General features: G+C 44.2%; 6 protein-coding genes across 9 annotated transcripts; 3 read left to right on the plus strand and 3 right to left on the minus strand.

Moving 5' to 3' along the window:
- Positions 1-153: 153 nt before the first annotated feature.
- LOC120448274 (acid sphingomyelinase-like phosphodiesterase 3b) lies at positions 154-22,662 on the plus strand. The gene is given in 7 exon segments (XM_039630202.2): positions 154-330; positions 12,338-12,527; positions 17,920-18,617; positions 19,132-19,324; positions 20,197-20,488; positions 21,668-21,887; positions 21,889-22,662. Coding segments are annotated over 6 exon segments (1,533 nt in total). The 5' UTR covers positions 154-330; positions 12,338-12,451; the 3' UTR covers positions 21,943-22,662.
- Positions 1,088-10,878, minus strand: LOC120448272 (fibrous sheath CABYR-binding protein). Of its 4 annotated transcripts, none has more exons than XM_039630197.2 (8): positions 10,592-10,877; positions 7,810-7,961; positions 6,759-7,223; positions 6,396-6,630; positions 5,588-6,179; positions 5,250-5,464; positions 3,637-3,854; positions 1,088-1,912 (listed from the first exon to the last, which is right to left on the minus strand). In XM_039630197.2, exons 1-8 carry the CDS (start codon positions 10,688-10,690, stop codon positions 1,744-1,746), a joined length of 2,145 nt encoding a protein of 714 aa, XP_039486131.1. In that variant the 5' UTR covers positions 10,691-10,877; the 3' UTR covers positions 1,088-1,743. The 4 variants fall into 4 exon arrangements, with proteins under 4 accessions (XP_039486131.1, XP_039486130.1, XP_039486132.1 ...); XM_039630196.2 differs by having other exon boundaries at positions 6,396-6,645; XM_039630198.2 differs by lacking the exons at positions 1,088-1,912; positions 3,637-3,854 and adding an exon at positions 3,973-4,193 and having other exon boundaries at positions 6,396-6,645; positions 10,592-10,878.
- Positions 11,354-12,327, plus strand: LOC120448275 (probable insulin-like peptide 1). The gene has a single exon (XM_039630203.1). The coding sequence runs from the start codon at positions 11,705-11,707 to the stop codon at positions 12,167-12,169; it is 465 nt and encodes a 154-aa protein (XP_039486137.1). The 5' UTR covers positions 11,354-11,704; the 3' UTR covers positions 12,170-12,327.
- LOC120448277 (probable insulin-like peptide 2) lies at positions 13,048-13,754 on the plus strand. The gene is made up of 2 exons (XM_039630206.2): positions 13,048-13,218; positions 13,301-13,754. Exons 1-2 carry the CDS (start codon positions 13,056-13,058, stop codon positions 13,549-13,551), a joined length of 414 nt encoding a protein of 137 aa, XP_039486140.1. The 5' UTR covers positions 13,048-13,055; the 3' UTR covers positions 13,552-13,754.
- On the minus strand, positions 14,518-15,342 carry LOC120448278 (probable insulin-like peptide 3). Its single transcript, XM_039630207.1, has 2 exons — positions 15,101-15,342; positions 14,518-15,043 (listed from the first exon to the last, which is right to left on the minus strand). Exons 1-2 carry the CDS (start codon positions 15,273-15,275, stop codon positions 14,856-14,858), a joined length of 363 nt encoding a protein of 120 aa, XP_039486141.1. The 5' UTR covers positions 15,276-15,342; the 3' UTR covers positions 14,518-14,855.
- Positions 16,642-17,508, minus strand: LOC120448276 (probable insulin-like peptide 4). Its single transcript, XM_039630204.2, has 2 exons — positions 17,187-17,508; positions 16,642-17,133 (listed from the first exon to the last, which is right to left on the minus strand). Exons 1-2 carry the CDS (start codon positions 17,353-17,355, stop codon positions 16,889-16,891), a joined length of 414 nt encoding a protein of 137 aa, XP_039486138.1. The 5' UTR covers positions 17,356-17,508; the 3' UTR covers positions 16,642-16,888.
- Positions 22,663-23,210: the final 548 nt, after the last annotated feature.

Below are 23,210 nucleotides of genomic sequence, written 5' to 3' on the forward strand. Positions count from 1 at the left end.
GGACTCAAATGGCGGGGAGGGAAAGCGCTCAAAAGCTGTGTGCCACTGGAAAAGCTGTCCCAAAGAAATTCGGAACTCCATTCAAAGCGCAGATGGTGGGCCAATGCAATGATAACACCAAGTCGCTACCGACAGTTGAAGACGAGCGTCCATGAGCCACACACTCCTCGGCTTACGACTCCGCAATCTGTAGATGTTCGCCAATTTACGCGCCTTTGACGAATCGTCGTACTCCGTGTGAATCAGCATTAAGTTGGCGCGTTTTTATTGCTCCGACTACGGGCAGAAAAAAAGGAGATGAAAAGTGTCTCATCACGGGGCAAGTGAAATGTACGCATCGCATACATATCCATATCAACATCCGTATTCGTATCCGCATCCGCATCCGCTCGTCCCGGTTTCCATCATAACGTGACAACAATTTTGATTTGGTTGTGGTGCGCGAGTGTTTGTGCCGTAACTAAATACGGGTTTATTGTGGTTTTGCTGGTTTTTTGTTGCTGCTGCTGCTGCCAGTTTGCCATTTTGCCATGTCATTTGCCACTTTTTTGTTGCCACCCAATTCATTTGCCATAATAAATGCAAATTCGAAGAGCTTGTCACCCACAAAGCACCGAGAAAAACATTCACATACCCATACACATGCACATTACCATTAGAGCTCAAGCACACACAAGCACACACACATCCACACATCACCACACACACACACACACAGACAAAAAGGCATCGCGAGTCGTGTTTGTGCTAAAGAAAATTGCAACAGCCAGGCGCCTGAGGATATGCCACAGAAATGCACGACACATTACACATACGCCTTGTTGCACACAAATTATGTAATATCGCATTAGGCGACCCCGCTCGACAATGCCAGCGAACTGGACTTCTGTTGGCATATTGATGGCTATGCTCGTTGAGCTTCTTAAGCGATAATCGAATGCATTGGAGCAAGCCAATTTCGAGTGTAAACATACCCATCCTTGGAGTTCAGTGGGCACATCAAATCATCAAATCAAGAAACAACTTGCCATATTGCAATCATTTCAATCTTCAATCGGTGGATCAATAACCTCTCCAAAACGAGCTGAAGCTTTCTTAAAATATAGTTTTATATGTATTTTAACAGACAATATATTTCTCTATTCTAGGATATGTTGTTAATTGAGCATTTTGAAAATCAGCAGAAAGGCGTTTATCATCATCAAGATAGAAGGTGTCTTAGTTCAGTTTTCCAAGTCTAATTTAGTAGGTGATATATTTAGAGCGCACTTGCACTTATCTCATTCATTTTTCATAGGTTTTTCTTAGAGATGATTGAGTGGCTTTTAATTTGTGGCAAAAATATCTTGGCTTGAGCAAATACAAAAAGGAATTGGTCATATCAAGATACACATACTAAAATGAACTACCGAATTATAATGATATGGCTCTTATGATATCCAAAAACATGTTCAAACTTTGGTTAATAATCGGATAAATATTTTAAAAACGCAATCAATATTTTCTCTTATTAAAGATTTTGCTGCTTGTCAGTTGACCATCTGAACAATTACCATTTATCAAAACTGAAAGCTGTCCAAACGCTTCTCTGCCAAATACAGGGACTTTTTCAGCCAATCCCATCGAAAATGTGAATGGCACATCGTTTTTTGCTCTGTGTACCTATGGGATTGACTTGAGATTCGGGGAGTGGCCCTGTTGTTGAACATTCGGGGTGGAGGTGGAGGTGGTGGTGCATCATTCCTACGATTGCAGTGACTGGCGAATGTCGGACTCGGCGGCCACCAGAGGAGCACGCACCTCGATGCCACGCACGGGCGCCCTGTCCAGATGCGGATTGAGATACTTGTACACCTCGCTGCGATTCAGATCGATTTTGCGCTCCGGCTTCTGGTACTTCATGAAGTTGACCCTGCGAATGGCCAAGGAGCCGCCGTTAAATTGGAATTGCAAGAGTGGTGCGCCACTTCAAGGGGTTCAAGGGGGGTACGGATATGGAATGGAATGCAGTGCTCCCTGGACGAAAAAGCAGCGTACATATGCATGCAATGAACCGGAGAACATAAGAAAACGTCCAATGTGACAACTTACTTTTGCATGGTCAGGCCGAGACCCTGCAGCTCCCTGGTGGATCCGGAGCAGTCCGTTTTTCCCACATTGGTTAAGTACAAGACAAGGGCGGGCAAATACACACAGCACAGCACAGCACAGCAAAAGCAAAAGCAAAAGCAAAGAGAAGTTGTTAGCCTCATTAAAGAGTCGAGAAGAGAGGGAAGCGGGAAAAGTTCCGTAGAATCCGTGGGATTGCGATGGATTCGGATGGGGATTCGGGATTGGTATGTGGATGGGAAAGGCAAAGGGAATGGGACTTGGGATGAGGATTGGGATGAAGAAAACTTACCTGAAGCGCTGGCGTGTTATATGCTCGCCATTGAACAAACGATTCCAAAATGCAATCTACAATGAAAATCAAAAGGCAGAGAGCAAGGAGAAAAGATATCCAAGTGCAAGAGCAAAGGCGGCATGCATAAAGAACTCAACCGGAACGCAGAAGGAAAGTCAAATCAACTGCAGGCCTTGTGACAACACACACAGTTCGGATGGACAGATGGGTGTGCGAATGCGAATGCGAATCAGGATGAAAGTCGGGTTGAAACTGCCAACGGGCACAATGGGTCTCATAATGCTAACGATAATGCCAACGATAATCATAATGAGGAGTGCTAGGTGCTACGCATGTACCATACGACTATATATCATCTATACGTATGGTTTCCAGTACATGGCATCCGGAGCACTTCTTCATCACGGCTGATCCAAATGAAACACTACCTGGAATCGTAGCCCAGCAACGGACTCTCGTATGGACAGCTGCTAATGCGCAAATTTATGGTGCATGGAACGATGTAAAGAGTTGAAGCGAGTGGCCATGCCATGGAAAAGTGAAGAAGTGAAGAAAATGAATGCCTCGCATGGAGCTTGGGTTATGGGTGAAGTGAGGTGGATGCGGGGGCACTGGGAAAAACCATCTCCAAAAATATATCCATCATGTGTAGCGACTGACAGTTTCAAAAGGTATTTAAAAGCTTTGGTTGCTTTAGCAGATAATTACGTGTTGAGTTACTGTTAAAGTTCCTTTTACATGTGGAATTTTACTTGTGGTATACCACTGAAATATTTAAAATACAATTTTTTCTTTCAATTTCAAAGATTGTTACTTGACAGCCAGAAGCTGGAGAAAAATTGCATAGAACTAAAAACAACAGTCCTATTACTATTGCCAAAAAGTTAACTGGCATAGTTTACCTTGACCACAGAAAATGTCAAGATTTCTATTCCTTAAACTTGCAAAGACATAAATATTGCAGAAGGGAAAAGCTGAAAGAAAGTCCCAAGCGGAAGATGGACACACTTTTTTTGGTGTAATTCTTCTCGGTGCGAGTGTTTGCTCTGCGGCCAGAGCGATGATATGAGATGAGATGAGATGAGATGCGAGGCGACGACAGAGGCAGAGCCTGACCATGGCAAACATGGTCAAACATGGCCAGCTAGCCGCAATAAGTAGGGTGGTATATGCATAGTGGGTGGTGGTGGGCTCTTGTGGAGATGGGAGGATTGGGATGGGGGGCTACCCACCCGAGAGTGCTGCCCGTGATGAGCTCCGCCTGGGCGCTCAGGGTCTCGGCAATGAACTCATCGTTGTAGGCATCCTTGGGACGGTACCAGCGCCGACCGCCGGGAAGGACCAACGGACGCTCCGAGGATGGGACCAGTGGCCCAAAGGCCCGCTTCGACCGCCGGGGATTGTTTTTGCGCACCAAATGCTCCTCGAGCTCCTCAATGACATCGTGTCTCTAGCAAAACCAAACAGACGGGCGGAAAAGTGCACACACCCACGATGTTTTTCAGTAGCAAAAAACCAAAAAAAAAAAATCAAAAATAAAGGACCATGATAGTTGTAGATGGGAAGGAGAAAAAGAGACGAAACATTGTTGAAGGGCTTTCCACTTGGTGCCTACTAATTGTCTTTTGGTTTCTGCATTTTTCCCCTGCCGCTGCAAAGGGCTTTATTTTTCAAACTAGAGGGAGAGAATCATCTTGGGCACAACGCTACAAATAACTTGCTGTTGGCAATTTATCAAAATTTAAACTCGATTAAAGCTAACTAACTACGTTTGGAAGCGCACATTATGCTGCAAGTAGAAAAAGACAAAAACCAAATGGCATTTTAGTTAATTTGATTTGTGGACACGGACGCGGGACACGGGACACGGGACACGGGAGTCGGGAAATGGGGGAACCAGCTCCACAGAAGCCAGGCTTCTCCCAGTGGAGAAGGTCCAGCTGCCCGCAGCTGGATTATATAGCTCAAAGCATTCCGGGGATAAAAACTGACTTCGGAACTCAACCGAATAGTTTGATGCCTTGCAGAAAGTCCTTGCTGTTTTTATCGGGCTGAGAGGACGGCTTTATACAAACTTAAGCAGCTATCTCAATAGAAATAAATCAGAGAGTTGAGCATATTTTGGAATAGTTCGACCTCAAAGACAGCCAACTAATGAAGGAAAACATTCTGAGCTGGCGCACTCTCTAAATCTTAAATATTCTTCTTTGCAGATCAACTTGGTTTTATTTCAAGTTATTTTAAGGATACATAAATAAACGAGTTTAAAGGAAAGTTTCATAAATCCTTCAAAGTCCAAATTAAGCTTACTTCCGTTTTACTTTATAGTAATGTAATTAGGCTTTCCAGAACAATATCCTGTTGTTCGTGAGCTTCTTCAACTTTCCCAATCTAAATTCCATCAACAAGTAATAATATTTTCAAATTAGCATCTCATTAGCTAACGCTTTTTAGCCCTCCGTAACTTTGCCAATATAAATTCCATCAGCATGTATTAATACATAATCAAGGTATAGCAAATCCTTTAGCTAATCATCTCCGATGCGAATAATCCCACTATACACGAGCTGGTGGAATATTTATTTTCTGCCCCATCACTGGGACAATGGAGGATTTCCCATAAAGCAGGCCTTGCCTAAGCCTTGCTCTAAATAGTTTTGCACGAGACCAAGTTGCAGGCAGGGTAAACGGACGGACAAACGGACAGACGGGCGGACATCCAAGGACATTGGAACCAGCTAGACCCAACTCATGACAGCCTAATTACATTAACTGCCCTGCCAGGGAATTTATTTCACCGTGGCCATGGCTCCCAAGGCCAGTTGTGTGTGTGTCCCGTACTTACCTTCTGCTTCTTGAAGCTCTGCTCCTCGGACAGAGGTTCCTGCTCCTGCTCCTGCTCCGGATCCAGATCCTTTTTCTTGTCCTTGGCCAGGCGATTGTCGTCAGTGGAGCGCGATATTTCCGCCACTTCCCGGTCATTGGCATCGCATCTATCCTCATTACTCTCACATGGCCCCACCGGTGGGTTGTCACTGCCAGATATGGATATGTCCTTGCCTGCAGGACATTCGGTAAAGTGGGTAGGGGGAATGAAAGGGGAATTCGGTGCAAAAGGATATACGCAAAAGTGCGGCATTAGAAAAATTTAATTACTGTCGACCAGGGCATAGTTTTTTGCACCTGCATCCTCTGTTTCGCCTGCGGCGTTGATGGCGGTCACCCCTTCCTCATCCTGCACCCCGTTGGCTGGGTTTTCATCGATTTGCGGCAACTGCTTCTCCTGCTGCTGCAGCTTAAAGGTGGGCAGCAGTTCGGCCAGCTGCTTGGTCACCGCATCTAGGGTGGACTGGATGGTGGAGGGCAGTGACGAGAGGGCGGCCAGTTGTCGCTGCACATCTGCCAACTGGCGCTCCAGGGCCAATTCCTCCTCGCTTTTGACTGGCAGCGGAGCAATGGGTTCCGCCGGTGGGGTGGCTCCTGCTGCTGGATCCTCGGCAGCTTCGGTGCCGTCGGATGAGCCTGGCTCTGTTTGGACAACCCCTTCCGCTTCGCAAACCTCCTTGGGAGCATCGGACTTCTCCGGCTGCTCGTCCGGCAGTTCGCTCTCGGGCAGCTGCTCCAGATTCGGCACCTCACTGTCCGTGGGCAGTGGCTCGTCATCCTTTTCGGGCTCCGGTTCGGGCTCCACCACCTCCTCTGCCACTGGTTCCACTTCCTTTTGCTCCTCTTCCTTGGGTGGCGTGGCTTCCTTTGGTGGCGGCTTAGCTTCCGGCTGTCACACGTAAACACAAATTAACTTTTGATCCGACCAGCAAATAATGCAGTCAGAAAAAATGCTTTCTAAGAAGCTACGATTTTAAAGTTAGGAACTCTTTCGAAACTTTAAAACCTCTTAAAATAAATTTACAAGTTCTTAAAAGGAACTCTTGATTGGTGAACCCAAAAGAAAATATTTCTGGGTTTTCTCCCAGTGCATTCAACCACTCACCATTGGCGACTTTTCCCGCGGCGCCGACTTAACAATCGTCACCTTGTAGGCATTGGCCGCCCGACGTTCCGCCTCCAGGGATTGCTTGCTCTTGGGAACGGGACGATTGGGTCGCTGCAGGAAGGTGGACCACTGACGGTTCTCCTTGTCCTTTTCCAGCTTGGTCTTGGTCACCTCCTCGTTGAGGGAGCGCAGGACATCGCTGGACATGCAGACGCCCGGCTTGGGGAAGATCCTATAGAAATTGACGCTATCATATGAAAGTGGTTAAACGAACTCTCGTCCCTATGGCATGCCAATAAATAGGAAAGTATTCTAGAGGGAGCTGGCGGAAGAAATGGGCTTAAGTTGTATGGTACGCACCCGAGGACATTGTGCTCCTTGAGCACCTCCGACTCGCCGGACAGCACGGCTGCAATTTCCTCCTCCACCAGCTTAATTTCCTGCCTTTCGGACAGCGCCGAGCACGGGCGATCGGGCAAATCCGGCAAGTAGAGACTCTCGACGGGAAGGGCTCCTTCTTCTGCCCGGGCTGGTGCATCATGCACATTCACATCCCCGCGATTCTCTTCCGAATGCACTTCCGACACGGCTGGGCGACATTCCGCCAGGACATCCACAGCAGGAGCCGCAACAGTCGTAGCGGCGATTTCCCGGGGTGGCGGGACGAATGGCTCCGGTTCCGGAGTTCGGGCATTTGTGGTTTCCGTCAGCTGGGACAGCGATGGAGTCGGCGATGGTGAAATGGTTGGCATTGGTGACTTGGTCAACGAACCCTCGCTGGTGGGAAACTTCTTCAGGCACTCGTAGGCGTCCTCCTCGTTCTCCCTGCAAGTGAAGCCGTGGCCAAAAAGTGAGCCGAATTTATGAACCTAAGAATTAATTCCGTAACATGCAAGACCTGCGATGGAACACTCTAAGATTAATTATTCATAACCAGGGAAAGTTGGAATACAAAATCATTTCAAGAATGATAGGGTAAATTTATAAACTAATGGGGTTTTGAATCTCACTTTTCTTAGTTTTAAATGTATCTACATGAAAGAGATTTCCTTTTAGTAAATACATTTAATTTATAAAGTATTTCTATGGCATTTTGTTGAGCTACATATCGTCCTACTCAGTAAATTCTGTTCTTGAATCATGAAAATTTGTCATTATGTTTTCCATTCCCCTCTCGAGGACGCTTGTGCTTTGTAAATTTCACGAACAAGTAGTTACCTTCGGCAAGGGTATAAGGAAACGTTCTTGGGATGTTAGCCCGCTCAGCTGTGATAAATGGTCCTCGGTGGATGGGCTACAAAAGCCAGTGCTGAAGGAACCGGACAAGGACGAGGACGAGGACCAAGACCATGAGCAGGAAAAGAATGGAATGGAAGGGACTGCTGTGGAATAGAAAGAAAGGGAAGCTCACCGGTAGACGCCAAAGTAGAAGACGCTCCCGCTGTTCATGATGAGGCGGTGGGCCTCGTCGTGGGTAAGGGGCGTGGCAGCCGTGTCATTGATGCGCACAATGATGTCCTCCACGCGGAGTCCAGCCTCGTCAGCAATGCTGCCCTCGGTCACCTAACGTTGGAGAGCATGTGGACATGTTTAGTGCTAGATGCGTATGCCTAGATACCGCTCGATTCAGATGCGGATGTGGTGATAGAATGAGTACGAGGCCAAGATAGCCGAGATAGCCGAGATAGCCAAGATACAATGGGATGCAATGCGATAATGGGAGAATTTCTATTAGCCGACAACGACGACGTCGCGTGCTAAGTGAATAAAAATAAAACGCGCGCCAAATGTCAACAAAACAAAGACCAGCAGACCCAGACCCCCGAACAACACACAATCCTACACTCATACAATCACGCACAGCCCCAGAGAACTGAAGACAATGCCCAAGAAGAGGGGGGTTATGGGAATCGGGGAGAGGGGAAAGGGGGGGATGTGGGGCTCAGAACGAGGGGTGCTCGAGAAGAATTGGCAGCTCATTAACGACACTTCAGTTAAGCGAGTCAAGTGGAATTACCCATGTCTAACCACTCAAATATTGCATTGTTTCGCCGGATGGAAATGCTCGTGCTAAATTATACTTCCACAAGTTAAATTTACAGACTGCTTAAGAGGAGAGCAATTGGCAAGGATAGCTCATGCCAAGCATTACAAAATATTTATAAAATAATTTATAATTTATACCTAATGATAAAAATATAATATAAAAACAGCTTCTAAAATCTGTTTTACAAAAGTTGTAGCATTTGCAAACGGGTATAATTAAACTTTTAGGTCAACATGAGTGCACAAAAGTTGTCTTAAATTTTAATTTATAGAATGAAAACCCACTGGACTAATCATTTTAATTGTATAATGCAATTTATAGTTCATTGAAGGAAACTAGATTATTTATATTCCGGAAATGCATCCAAATGACCGTGTAAGAGAATATCGTTTTAAAAATTTGCATTTGCCAACATTTATTTTCGCAACCATAAATCAAAGTGAAAAAGTTGTTAGAACAATAACAACTAAATACAATATAAGCTTTATGGCTTTTGTGGGTAATAAAGTACAGACAAATTGGCGCAAATTGAGCATATAAATTGTAGGTATTCATTTGAAATGGTTTCAAAATTCCCACTATACGAAGTGAGATTCATCAAACTAATAGTTATGAGTGAATTATATTTCGCCTTTAAAATGCACAATATCTTAGCGCGGTCCACAGCACTTTATTGTATAATTCAGGCAGTTTTGTAATACTTCGTGGGCAAATAAACGCTATTGTTTTCGTTTCCGTGGTGCGAAAGCAGGGCTCATAACCAGAAAGTCACTACACCGACTGCCAAGAGGACTTAGTAATGCAAATACTGCAAAAAAGTGGTTGGCAAAAGGAGAAGGAGTTGGAGGAGGAGGAGGAGGAGGTGAAGGATTGGGGACTCCACCATTTCACCCAACCAAGTTGAGGGTGTTGCCTTTCTCTCCCAGGGGCCACTTGCTTTTCACTTATGGAGCAGTCAATTTCCAGCGGTAAAGTCGCAGGGCAAAAAGCACTCGGCATCGTCGGAGGTTGCGAATATTTATAGAACACAGGCTTAGGGCTTAGCTGGGCTATACATCTATGTACCAGACTGTATGTGGCAAAGCGGCATGGTGAAGAGTGGTAGAGTAAACAGAGGTTTTTCAAAAGATTACCGGGGATGGTTTATTGTTTGCGGAGCCAATATGTGAAGGTGTGTTTCAACATTCCATAACGTAATATGAACTCAAGTCAAAGGATGTGCCTTTAAAGTCGCTTTCACGTAGGCAGGAAAAACCAAAGGATAAATTAGTTTACGGAATTCATGGGAATACAAAATGTTAAGCAAGTTGATAATTTAGTGGATTTTTTTCCGATTGTTAATAATTCTTTTACCATAAACTTCCTAATTTTCAGCATTTTTACATCATTTATATATGTATATCCCGAAGCACAATGCAAATAGTGCAGCATATTATATATTGATCGGAATTTAAAATAACTCACAGCATAATTTGTTTATGTGAAGCGAAAAAAGCTAAAAGTCAAAAACAATTTATGACCTCTCTCCTTGACTCTGCGGCCTAAATTGATTTATTAATATTGAAAGTATGGGGATTTTTTAGCGCCCCTCGCATTTCGGTCATTTGTTTTATGCGTTTAGCAGTTTGCCAATTAAAAATCGCATTTGTGTTGGATTTACGCCCATGTTGTTGCATTGTATTTATTGTTATTGTTGTTGGCTGCGATTGTCAACACAATGTTACAAAATGCGAATTGCCAAATGCAATTTATGCACAAACAAAGGCCCAACTGCCAGCGAAACACAATTAAAATTTGAATAAGTTTATTGCCGCTGCCATTATGCGGCTCATTAGCGTGAAATGCATGGCCCTGTCGATTAGATAAACAAAAGCAGCGAGAGGAATTACTTTAATTAACTAATTTGCCAATGCAGCAAATCCGAATGGACACACACGCATCGCGTTACGTAATTCGAACAAAAAAATACTGATTCGAACGCATCGAGTTAATCCAATAGTTCATTAACCATATTGAGAGTACAATTTTCCCAGCCACACACAGGTATCAGTCGCCAGGTGAAAGAGTTGGGTGCTGTTGTCGCACGAGGGGGGGGTGTGTGTGGAACAGCATATAGATTTCGTTCTGTTCCCGAATCGGGCCTAACCTTAACCACAGTCAGCGGATAGTCGTAGTCCGCCCCGCCCACCAGGCGAAAGCCCCAGGGCACATTATCAAATCGGCACATCTTAATGTCGAGCACCATGTTTCCTTGATTTATTCCGACTTTTTTAGTTCGTTTTGATTTTCCCGATTTCAATCGCGAATTTTCTACAATTTTCTCTTCTTTTATTTCTCTTCTTTTTTTGTGTGTCTTTTTTGCTTTTCCGGCACTTTGCGGTCGGTGGGAAGAAGCGTGTGTTTCGAGTGCAGCGCTGGCAACCAACTGTTGGCATCGCCGTGCGTGCAACTCGACAATCGAGTGGCCGTGGTGATGGCGATGGCGATGGCGATGTTGGTGATCGAAGCGATTTCGCACACTGCCGCCGGAGGAGCTTCATCGAAGCATACTTTCCTCCTGTTCACGACATGCTAATGAGGCTGCCACTCTGTCAGCCATCGGCTCACATGCCCCATTCCCCATTCCCCGTGCTCCATGCCACATGCCCCATGGCTCAACCCTCCAGATAACTGGTCGTAATCGTAATCGCAATCGACAGCAGTCAGAGCCTCTTAGCGGCAATGTAACAGGTTGGGCGAACGGGTTATGCTTGTGCAGTGGGCGGAATTTTGGCGGTGATTACACTGAGAATAATTGCAGAAGAAGCTGCATGCATCTTATCACACCTGAGAGCAAGTCCCATGAGGCTAGCTCTTCTAATAAAGTTTTAGCAATAATTAAAAAGTATGTCATGAATATTGTCCTACTTCAAAAATTAAGTAAGCAGCTTATTCACAATATATTAATTGAGTTAAGACGGTGGATTGTAGAAATTATGGGACTATTTCCTATGATATACTATACCAAAATAACAGTGCATTGCTTTCCATTGAAATTGGGAGTGAAGAGCTGGAAATAGAGTTTGCATTTTTAGGGGAAGCCTTAGCCAAAACATGGGTGGTCAAAGGATTTCCAGCCCCAACTTGCCACGCCCGTGGGGAATTTGCTATGCCACTGCAGTGCTAGACCGCAAAAGAGGCCATTGAACTGCATTAGCTAGCTTTCGATTTAGTGGTATAAATACCAGTTGCAGCCCAGAGCATCCACAACAGATCCAAGATGTTTGGCCAGAACAACGGTGCAGTTGCTCATGGCCTTCGGCTCCAGCCGCTGCTAATCGCAGCCATGCTCACCGCCTCGGTGGCACTGGCCACGCCGGGTGGCAGTGGTCACCAGTTGCTGCCCCCCGGGAACCACAAGCTCTGCGGTCCCGCACTGTCCGATGCCATGGATGTGGTGTGTCCACATGGTTTTAATACGCTGCCAAGGAAACGTGAAAGCCTGCTGGCCAACAACAATGACGTGCAGTTGGAGGTGGAGGCGGAGATGGAGGATGATGGCATGTGGCAAACGCTGGACGGAGCTGGCTACTCCTTCAGTCCGCTGCTGACCCAACTGTACGGATCCGAGGTTCTGATCAAGACGCGTCGCCACAGGAGACACCTCACCGGTGGCGTCTACGACGAGTGCTGTGTCAAGTCCTGTAGCTACGAGGAGTTAGCCACCTACTGTCTACCGAAATAGGACACTTGGCCCACCAACACCACCCAACACTCATTACCCAGCATGCATACACATACACATACGTACACTTGAACATGGCATTTTCCCACATACTCCCACATACTCGTATATGTAAACCCGTTCCCCAACAGCATTCGTAATCCAATTCGTAATCACTTATTTATGCAGCACCAACTTTGACTAATGAATAAAAGTAGACAGTGCAAAAAGACGAATTTGTGTGAGCGCCAAAGACAAGACAGTCAAAGGAAAAGTTCCAAGGAGGCGTAAATCGTTGCCAGGATGCTGTTAGCTCCAATCAGCTGGCTCTGGTTCTTGATGGCCTACTACGGCCTGCCTGGCGCCCAGGCGCGGATTGGTAAGTATAGGTTAAGAATGGAAGATAGCAACGGGCTGAAGGCGAGGGAGTTTTAAGACCAAGGACTCATTTGGTATTCATAAATGCAGGGCTTAGCACGGCCTGGCTGTTTATACATAAATTGTTTAATTGGCTGACAGCAAAACGCCCACAAAGCCCCTTCTACTCCCCAACAAGACCCCCAACCGAAAAACACCCAAAATTTCCCAATAGCCATTTGCATAAGTCAGCTTTGACATTGAATGAGTTTAGCCAGGCGTTCGAGGGAGGAGAAAACTCCGAAATGCACTCATCGCATCCTAACACAATTTGACAACCTGACTTGTAAGGATAACATGTGTGTGGAGCCAAAGCCCGACCACGACCACGACCCAGACCCAGACCCAGACCCAGATTCAGTTTAAGTTGCTTAGGAGCAGTATATAAGCCAGTTACTTTGGGCCAAACATCATCAGTTAGCTTTCGACCCAGCTCGACCCAAGTTAATCCATTCGATCGTAAAGCAACCAAAGCAGTAAATCCATAACCATGTGCAAGCCTGTGTCCTTCATCTCGATGGTGGCTGTGATTTTGCTGGCCAGCTCCACAGTGAAGTTGGCCCAAGGAACCCTCTGCAGTGAAAAGCTCAACGAGGTGCTCAGTATGGTGTGCGAGGAGTTCAATCCCGTGATTCCACACAAACGCGCCATGCGTAAGTTCTTACCAGGATGCAGTTCCTCCTGCTGGCATTGCTAGACCAACTTTGTATCCACTGTATCCATGATTTTTCCCAGCCGGTGCCGATAGCGATCTGGACGCACTCAGTCCGCTGCAGTTCGTTCAGGAGTTTGAGGAGGAGGACAACTCGATCTCGGAACCGCTGCGAAGTGCCCTCTTTCCTGGCAACTATCTTGGCGGTGTCCTCAATTCCCTGGCAGAGATCCGAAGGCGCACTCGCCAACGGCAAGGAATCGTGGAGCGCTGCTGCAAGAAGTCCTGTGATATGAGGGCCCTGAAGGAGTACTGCTCCATAGTCAGAAATTAGGTCTCCTGTTGCCTCCTGAAAATCATTTTCCTAACTGACCTGCTCGACGCCATTATCTCTGGATTTGGTTTTAAACCAACCATGTGCATATATACTACAATCGATGTTTTTTATAGCTTGTTGCATGTTACTCTTTGTGAATGATCGAAACGGATTAAATATATATTCTGCTTTAAGCTTTGGCAAACAATCGTTACATTTATTATTATCATTATATCATATGATTATATTATATTGTTATCCACAGTACACAAGCAGTACATTGAAAACTACTTGCATATTTTATAAATATTACGTTTGAGTTTGCTTTTTTAGCATTGAAAAATATAAAAAAAATTTTAAAAATATATTTTTGGCCAGTTTATTGAAAACCAAAAGAATTTTATTTATCGATGATTGTATCTTCCGTAAAGAAAAGAATACCTAAATCTTAAAAACAAAGCATGGGTTTCTTTAATATAGCACTTAATGAGTTAGTATTTTCAGTTGCGGTAAACAGTAATAATCAAAACCATCGAGATGTTTATTATGGGAAAATTACTTCTCATTCGTAAATTCAAACTTTGAATCATTCTTTGGAGCTTACAAATAAAAGCTTATTTTCGTGCTCAATAAATAATATAAGGCAAAAAATATTTTTAAATATTTAAAACTACCTTGAAAGATTAAATAGGTGAAAGAAACTAAATCAAACCAAAATTCAGCAATAAATGCAAGGAACATAAATTATGCAAATAGAATTTCTTGGCTCAAAATCTATTAAATATCATTGAAACCATCAATTCTTAATGCATGAGAAAGAACAAAAACTTTGAAATAATTTTCACTTTACAATTGGCAGAGTTTGTTAAAAAATTGCAGCTTCCTTTTCAACATAGTTGCAAACAGAAATCCGGCCGCTGTTCAATAAATAATTAACTGCAATCAACGACAATGAAAAATCAATGTAATACTCGTTTAATTACCAATCAAGTTGGCCAATCTGCAGCAGTTTGAATACATAATTTATTTCATAATTTATACCCAGGCGATGTATTCTGGCCCTGCACCATCATATATCTACATGCATATAACATCCCGTGTTCCGATTCAATTCGCGTGCCTGTCTCTGATTTCAGATCGTAAATTATGCGCATACATCCCACTTACATGTGCATATATATCATAAATCCAAAATTGGAATTGAGTAGGCTTCGCTAACGACTTAACAACTATGAATACGTGAGTGCTTTCCCCAGGCGTGTCCTTTCTGTCCTTGCAGTCCTTTCACTTATCGCAGGTGTCGTCTTTGCTTTGGTAGAGGTTTACGTTCTGGGCTTGGAAGCACAATACCGCAGCACCTCCTCCATGGAGCAGGACTTCAGACAACACTCGTCGAAGACTCCATCCCGGAGACGTCGAGTCTGGAGCATCTGCACCGAACTGTCGCTCAGCAGTCTTTCCAGCAGCGAACGGTCCTCGAAGCCATCGATTAGGTTGAAGTTCACGGGGTCTATGGGTATTTTTGATCAAGATCAATAGTTGAAGATCATAGTTTCCATACACCTACACAAAGTCCTCTTTGTCATCGCATTGAAGCCATACACACAAAGTTTGGACAGAGTTTCGGGCAGTTTGCGGCCGCACAACTTCATGGTGGCCTGGACACCGCCGATCATGAGGATGATCACGAGCAGGCTGGGCAGCAGGATCGTCCTGCCCTGGCACCTCATCTCGATGCCCATGAGTGATGCACCGGTGTTTAAGTATGAATCCCCCGGGGAGTATGTGTGGTATATGTCTGCCAAGTGGCACGGCCTCAACTGTTTGGCTTGCAGTCATCGGCAGTGGGTTATATATGGGGCAGAATGGGATGCGATCCGAGTTGGATGTCTGCTGGTCGTATCCAGCGTCTGAGCACTGTCAGAATGCGTTAGCCATAGTGTCAGTTAGCACCATGCACACATAGTTCGCCCTGGTCTGGCCTGGTCTGGTCTAGTTTCTGTTGCTGATTTGGGGTGTGGGTTGTTATTTATCCCTTTGGGCTGGCAGGGGATGTCTGAAGTGGTGGAGTGATGGAGTGATGATGAACCCGGGGGCTCTTACGCACATCAGCTGGCGTTTGTTTACGTTCTCGCCCAAGAAGTGGCGCACGGATCTGGATGGCTGGAAAACAAAATGACGTGCATCGAGTTCCCTTCGGCACATGGGGGTGTTCAACCATTTCAGCGAGCTCAGAAAGTTTAGCTGCATAGTTCATAAAGTCCACTTTCAGCGGTTTAACTATAGTGCTATGCATTTTAAAGCTCACATTTGGTGGGTTAGTGAAAGTTGGTGAAAGCAGACTTACATTAAATATTTTAAAATATAAAATGCAAATAAATTTCAGAGCAATGAGTCATTATTAGGAGACACAGAGAAACTAGTAAAATTTTAATTAAAACAAAGGCCATCTCATTTTAATAACACTTTTACAGCTTCCCGAAACGAGGCATTCACTCTCATTCAATTAAAAACGAGTGCCAACTTATTCAATTGCCTTTGAGTGGAAAACAATAAAGTCGCCTTCTGTTATCTCATTATCTTGGCTTAGTACCTTCGATACTTTATGGTTTCCCCAATTCCCTTTTGCAAATGATAAGCCAGCTGAGCCTTTTTCGGTCGCGAAAATCAGGTAGATTTTTACCTGTAAGCCCGGAATTATTATCATTTCAAAAACCCTTCGTTAAATAGAGTATTATCTGTGGCAAAATCCCGCTGCTGATTGAAAGTTGTTTATCGCTACTTTGAGAATAACAAAAAATAAGGATAAAAAGGAAGCTGGGAAATCGAATCTGAGTGTATAGCACAGTTCGTTTTGTCTCCACCTTTTGTTTTGCTTATTAAAATCAGAACGTCATCTAATTAAAAATTCATATTTTTCATTATTGTTCTCGGAAAACAAGGGCAGCTGCTTGTGGGTGGTTTGGTGGTTCGGTAGTTTGGGTTTTGTGGGTGTTGTGGGTGGTTTTGGGTGTGGGTGGCTTGAATAATCCGGGGATTCCCCATGATTCCCCGCACAGCTGGAATGCCGCAGGCGGAGATAAAAAAAGAGGAAAAGGCAAGGGACTCTTCTTTTGTTTCTGCTGCTGCTTGGAGAGTAACTTTATTTGCCTCCACTAGAAATTTTACAATGAAATATTTGGAAATACGATTACGTTTATATTTAAAGGGTTAAGTGTAGTAGGAAAATGAATTGCAAAAAGCCTGCCGGTCCGGGTATTGTGCCCCGCCGCCACAAAATCTCAGCCATGACGGGTTCATCTGGTACTTGACATTTGGAATCTGGTTTCTGGGATTTATTTTGCCATCCTGGTCATCAGGCACAGTAGTCCAGTATATCGTCGTAGGTGCAGCCCTCCTTGCAGCACTCGTGGGCAATGCGTCGCCGATGGCGTCGCAACCTGCGTCCACGTCCGCTGGCGGGTGGCTCACCCATCTCCATATCCGTATCCGTATTCGTGTCCTTATCCGTCACTCTTCCCATTTCCGTTACCCGTTCGGTGTCCTCGTCCGGCTGCTGGAGCTTACGGATCAGCTCACGCACCCTAGCATCCTTTGAGGCTGAGGCGAAAAGAAGTTAGCTGGAATAGTAAGTGTAGAGTAACCGAACTTACCACTGCTCCGCCTGACGCGGCGTGTGAATCCATTGACACAAATCACATCCAGTGCCTGGATCAGAGCCTCGCCGCACATCTTCCGACGTCCCTGGACCGGCTGCAGCAAGTGCGACACGGTGGCCAGCAGGAGCAGCAGCGCCAGTCCCAGTCTAATCAGGCTCATCATCCTGCTCGATCTTTCACTCCGCCGTCCGTGCTCTCGCCGGGCATAAGAGGTATGCCTCCTATATCTCTGGTATTCGCTCCTATCTCGAACTTCTCGTGCTCTTGGCAAACCGATCGCTGGGCATGCCAAATGATACTGACCCCTGCAGTTGGCCGGTGCTTAAAATGTTGCCTCGCTAATTGACTTTTCGACTTCACATTTTTCCGGCCAGGTAGAAAGCAGAGAGCAGAGATCAGAGGCCAGGTCAGTCAACCAGTCAGCTGCAGGAGATCCCTGTGTACTTCCAGGTTTTTCTTATTTTTGTCGCTCGACCAGCCGGCGGGCAAATGCCCGGCGATGGGAAATGGCCTTTCCCGGGGTCAGGAATTGCCCGTCTTAGCCAAAGTCAAAGTCTAATCTCGATCCTTACTGTAGATAGGGAAAACACCTAAAAAATTGGCCAGGGAATTGTGATATAGATTAAACAAAAATGGCACTTATTATAAACCAAACTGATTTTCATTTAATGACATAACTAATTACTAACAAGATTTTCCCTGCATGATACCACTTGCTTGTTGACAGGCTACTTCTGGCACATCAGTGACCTCCACCTGGACACGCTCTACTCCACGCAGGGCGACATCTACCGGAGCTGCTGGGAGTTGGCACGATCGGTTTCCGGCTCCAATGCCAATAGTGCGGCATCGGATCCACCGGGTCCCTTTGGACACTACAACTGCGACAGTCCGTGGAGTCTGATAGAATCGGCGGTGAAGACGATGAAGGCCAAGCAGGGCGACAATGTGGAGTTCGTCCTGTGGACAGGAGACGCCCTTTCCCATTCCGCACAGCCGCTCTCCGAGCAGAAACAGCACGAGATCCTGCGGAATATCACAGAGCTGCTGGGACGCAGCTTCTCCTCGCAGTTCATATTTCCCGTTTTGGGACACGAGGATGGCAGTGGCAGCTATCGCAGATTGGGCGAACTGTGGCGCCACTGGCTGCCCTCCGAGGCCCTGGTGACCTTCGATCAGGGCGGCTACTACTCCATCGAGCAGACCAAGAGTCGACTGCGCATTGTGGCATTAAATACGAATTTCATGCGACTTGATCCCGATCCGGATCCAAGGGCATCGCTAAGTTTGCGATGGCCGGCGGAGTATTTTGCCGAACCAAAGGCATCCGTGAGCTCAATTTCTGCAGAGGATGAGCTGCTGGCGGAGCAACAGTGGCTCTGGCTGGAGGAGGTGCTCACCAAGTCGAGAGAGAAACAGGAAACGGTACGAATACATACTTATGAACTTAATTCTGTTTTAAACAGTACTTGGTAAGCAACATATAACAACAGCCTATTATTATTTTTAAATCAGCTATTATAAATCTAATTTCTATTAATTAACAGTTTATCAAAAATGAAGTGACAGCGCCATAATTAATGGTTTTTTTATAACTTATTTGCAATAATAATAATATAATAACTTATATTGGCAAACTAATTACGTATATGTATCTCAATGGAATTTAATATTGACAACAAGTTTCAATTTAATAAAAAATTGTAGATAATTTAAGGTTTGCAGCTCGTAAAGCCAATGCGTTGCATATGTAAATATTCAATATTTTTGACTTACCTTGACCCAGGATATCGCATGCCAGTAAATTCAATCGGACAGCGTGCTGCCCTTTTGATTAATTATAATATTTAATTAGCAAGAAGAAGGATTGATTTCATTTCATTTCACCGGCCGCTTGGACTAAATGAACCGAATCTGTTTACTCTTGCCCACCACCCAGGTATATATCGTGGGACACATGCCACCGGGTGTGGATGAACGTCACCTGGGCACGCAGCACAACCAGTTGACTTTCACGGAGCGCAACAACCAGCGCTACCTGGACATGGTGCGTCGCTTTGCGCCGGTCATCCAGGGTCAGTTCTTCGGCCACCTTCACTCGGACACCTTTCGTCTGTTCTACGATGCCAAAGGTTTAGTATTAGCCCGACCAATTATTTCCACAGCCAAGATTACTGCCACTACAATCAACTTTTGAGTGGATAGTTAAATTACGGATATACAGTAGAATCTGGTTACAGCGACATTCAATTTAATTTGAAAACATAGTTTTTTCATTAAAAAAAAAAAAGCTGAAAAATCGATAAATATGGTATTCTATTTTTTGATAAAAAATAACCCATTTTTTTCGATAGCAGTAAAAATAGTTGTCCAAAAGTGGAATGCCATACCCCGTTGAATTCGTAAGAAAATTCCCTATCGATTCATGTACATACATTGAAATGCTAATTTTTGGCCATTTTTCGCAAATTTTGATGGTGGTACCCCTTATCGAAAATGCAAAAATTTGTCAAATTTTTTTTTTCGAAAATCAAAAAAGTTGGGATAGACATAGTTAGCTATGTTTATTAGCAGTACAAAACAGTCTTTATTTTAGATGTGCGATCATTTTTGGCAAAGCTACGGCGAAAACCCCGATTAAAAATATCCGATTTTTTACAAAAATTTTTTTTTTCGATATTTTGATAAAAAATAATGCGTTTTTTTTCGATAGCAGTAAAAATAGTTGTCCAAATGTGGAATGCCATACCTCGTTGAATTTGTAACAAAATTTCCTATTCACATGTGTTAAAAAAATGAAAATGTAATTTTTTTCCATTTTTCGCAAATTTTGATGGTACCCCTTATCGAAAATGCAAAAATTGTACTGAAAAAGTAGGGTATAACGACGTAAAATCGCCGGTCCCTTGAAAGTCGCTATAACCGGGTTCTGCTGTATGTACATGGCCTGTGGAGATAATTCCTCACATTTTTGCTCACAACTAACAATTGTGTCCGCTGACAGGCAATCCCATTTCGTGGCTGATGATTGCCCCATCGATTGTGCCCCGCAAGGCGGGCATCGGCTCATCGAATAATCCCGCCCTGCGGCTCTACAAGTTCGACACGGGCAGCGGCCAGGTGCTGGACTACACGCAGTTCTGGCTGGACCTACCACTGGCCAACCGGGCCAACGAGCCCACCTGGCAGCCGGAGTACAACCTGACGCACTACTACGCCCTGCCGGAGATCTCCGCCGGAGCACTGCACAATTTCGCCGAACGTTTCACGGGCACCGACCTCTCCTGGTTCACCAGGTAAATGCAAATGGTTGGTGAAAATGCTTTTGGGGGCGAGCTATCAGCGTGTTGATTGATTTGACCGGTAATCCTTGGAGCTCACAGCTGGATTTGATTCTGGGGAAATAATGTTTGGCTATCTGGAGCACAAGTAAATTGATAACTTCCAACTGTAAGCCGATTTAACAACTTAAAACGGAGCACTTGAAACATGAGTTAGCCAGTAGTATGTTTGCTTATTTTGTTTTGTTTTTTCCCAAAACTCAATTTAACGCTTAATTTACTCAATTATAACCAAACAATTTACTCCATTATAACCAAACAAAAGGACGCTTAAGTTTTTTCTACAGTAATCAATTTCAACTTTAAACATTTAACTCTGACTTATCCAATTCGTATGTAAAATAAACCATTTTAAAAATAATATAAATCGTATTATTTTCGTAAATCATTTCATTTGTAAGTGCTTAAAAAACTGTAAGCCCCTTTTTGCTTTTTTCTTAATCCGATACCCCTTTACAGCCCAGTAATCAGTTCACGAAAAGCGATGGCAAAAAATACGCCTAGTTTTATTGTGCAAGCTGTTTTAATAAAATAAATCCGTTTAAAAACGAAAATGCGCTGAAAAGGTTTTTTCGCCATTACTCGTATAATTTTTTATCAAAACTCATTGCGCATTTCAAAGTGAATTTGCAGGTATCACCCACATCGTAATTGACTTTAATTTTACCTCAGCACTTTTTATTAATCTTACTTACATTTACAAATAATTCGCTGGTTTTGGTGGGCAATAATATTATTAAAATGGTTCTTATGTGGGAATAAATGTGGAGAGTGTCACAACGGATCGCACTACGTTCAATAACTTCATTTCGGTGAACCATTAATATTCATCAGGATTATAAGCGCTCTCCATTAAAAGAGAACCCCTTTTTTTTAGAGCAGAATTTAAGGGGCACAGGTAGACTTCTTCAATCAGGACACCGCTGAACCACTTTCGCCCACGAGGTGTTGCAATATGTAAATCCAAATGGGAGATAGCGGCCCGGCTAAGAGCATTTATGAAAGCCCGCCTGGTGGCCAAAACAGAGCAAAGCAAACAGGGACGTCCAAATGACGCTTATACTCCCATGGACAGGACTCGCTGCCATTCTTTATACGCTGTTTTTTAACCCACCATACTTTTTGTGCCCACAGATACCACCGAGCCAACGCCGTGCGATATCATTCGGGTTCGGCCTGCCCAGGACTCTGTATGCTCAATCATTACTGCGCCATCACGCGCCTGGACTACGATGAGTTCCGGCTCTGCCTGGAGAAGGAGCAGCTGGCGCTGCAAGGACACGCCCCCGCCGCCCTAATGCCCACATCCTGGAGCTGGCTGCTCGGCGTGCTCGCCGTTTTTTATGGCCTCCACCGAGGGACGGCGGTGGTCAGGGGGATGCAACAATTGCCACATCCAGCGAATTTAAGCGTTCCCGCTTAAGCGGAACCATATCAATGTGGGGCAAGACCCCAGGATGCGGAGGCACTCAGAAAAAAGATGGCAGCAAATTATGAGGGAATCTTATAAATTCCCTTTAGCTCAATGGTGGGATAAAACGGAGAAGGTCCTTTCAAAATGTGATGTTGCATTGGTTCATTGTTACTTATTCCTAATTCGTAGTCAGTTTAATTGTGAGATGTTTAAGTTTAGAAAACAGGGTAATTGTTGCTAGAAATTATTATATTATATTATTATTATATTATTATTATATTATATTAATTGACCATTAAATTTAGTTTTAAATTAAGCAGCAAATAGGATTTCAGTGGCACATGCCACCTAAAATGGGCGTTTTTTCTCTGAGTGCCCCGATGCGGAAATAGATAGTAATGGATATACGTAGGAATGGGTGAGCTAACAAAAGAAAGAGAGGCAGATAGCAAGGACGAGGACGAAGGATAACTTGGCTGAGCAATTCCTATATACAAGTATAGCGCTAATTTACTCTCAATTATGCTGCATATGAGCCAGTATGCGTGCCATATCGTTTGTGTGTGTGATATGATTACAAAGAATCGTCTCTGCATGTGTATTCGCGGATATATATGCCTATATGTGTATGTATATGTGTATTGTATGGACTTGGATATATATGTATGTATATGGATATGCATATGTATATGTATATGTTTATCTGGATGTACTTATTGTATATGAAATAAACGAAAAACTTTTAATGTTACTGCCCTTGCACAATTTGTTTTCCGTTGGCGGCGCTTCGTCTCCGCTTTCTATAAATATTTAAGCAACAAATTGCGGTGTAAATAAATGTGTTAATTTGCGCAAACAAGTCAGCAGTTAAATAAAACGATTGCAGATGCTCTTCGGGTTTTCCGGGAAAATTCGAGGGTTACAAGCTGGCTTCCAGCTCCCCTTTTTTTTATGACCAAGGCCATTAAACGGCGTAAACCGCAGCGCAGTCGAATAAAAAAGAGTCATTGACAATGGCATCTGACCAAGTCGAAGGAGTCTCACTATCCGGAGGAACATGCATATGGATGGGAGGAAGTGTTCCGGGGATATTCCGTATTACCAATTCGCAGTAAATTCACCGGAAATCATTTAGTATTTATGTGGGATAAATTACTTTTCAGAAAACAATTTATCGCTGATACTTATTCGTTTGAAGAATCATGTAATTACAATGCAAATTGTGTGTAACCATTTGGGATAAATTATTTGATACATACTTGA

Source organism: Drosophila santomea, chromosome 3L, assembly GCF_016746245.2.
Source record: "Drosophila santomea strain STO CAGO 1482 chromosome 3L, Prin_Dsan_1.1, whole genome shotgun sequence".
In the NCBI taxonomy this organism is placed as follows: Eukaryota; Metazoa; Arthropoda; class Insecta; order Diptera; family Drosophilidae; genus Drosophila; species Drosophila santomea.

Excerpts from the sequence above, each read along its gene's own strand:
- LOC120448278 (XM_039630207.1), bottom strand. The coding sequence starts at position 15,275 with ATGGGCATCGAGATGAGGTGCCAGGGCAGGACGATCCTGCTGCCCAGC. Across the intron at positions 15,044-15,100 it reads GATGACAAAGAGGACTTTGT|ACCCCGTGAACTTCAACCTA; the intron begins GTAGGTGTATGG and ends AAATACCCATAG.
- LOC120448275 (XM_039630203.1), top strand. The coding sequence starts at position 11,705 with ATGTTTGGCCAGAACAACGGTGCAGTTGCTCATGGCCTTCGGCTCCAG.
- LOC120448276 (XM_039630204.2), bottom strand. The coding sequence starts at position 17,355 with ATGATGAGCCTGATTAGACTGGGACTGGCGCTGCTGCTCCTGCTGGCC. Across the intron at positions 17,134-17,186 it reads CCGCGTCAGGCGGAGCAGTG|CCTCAAAGGATGCTAGGGTG; the intron begins GTAAGTTCGGTT and ends TTTTCGCCTCAG.
- LOC120448272 (XM_039630196.2), bottom strand. The coding sequence starts at position 10,690 with ATGGTGCTCGACATTAAGATGTGCCGATTTGATAATGTGCCCTGGGGC. Across the intron at positions 5,465-5,587 it reads AGGCGAAACAGAGGATGCAG|GCAAGGACATATCCATATCT; the intron begins GTGCAAAAAACT and ends AATGTCCTGCAG. Across the intron at positions 1,913-3,636 it reads ATCACGGGCAGCACTCTCGG|GGTCAACTTCATGAAGTACC; the intron begins GTGGGTAGCCCC and ends GGCCATTCGCAG.
- LOC120448277 (XM_039630206.2), top strand. The coding sequence starts at position 13,056 with ATGTGCAAGCCTGTGTCCTTCATCTCGATGGTGGCTGTGATTTTGCTG. Across the intron at positions 13,219-13,300 it reads TCCACACAAACGCGCCATGC|CCGGTGCCGATAGCGATCTG; the intron begins GTAAGTTCTTAC and ends GATTTTTCCCAG.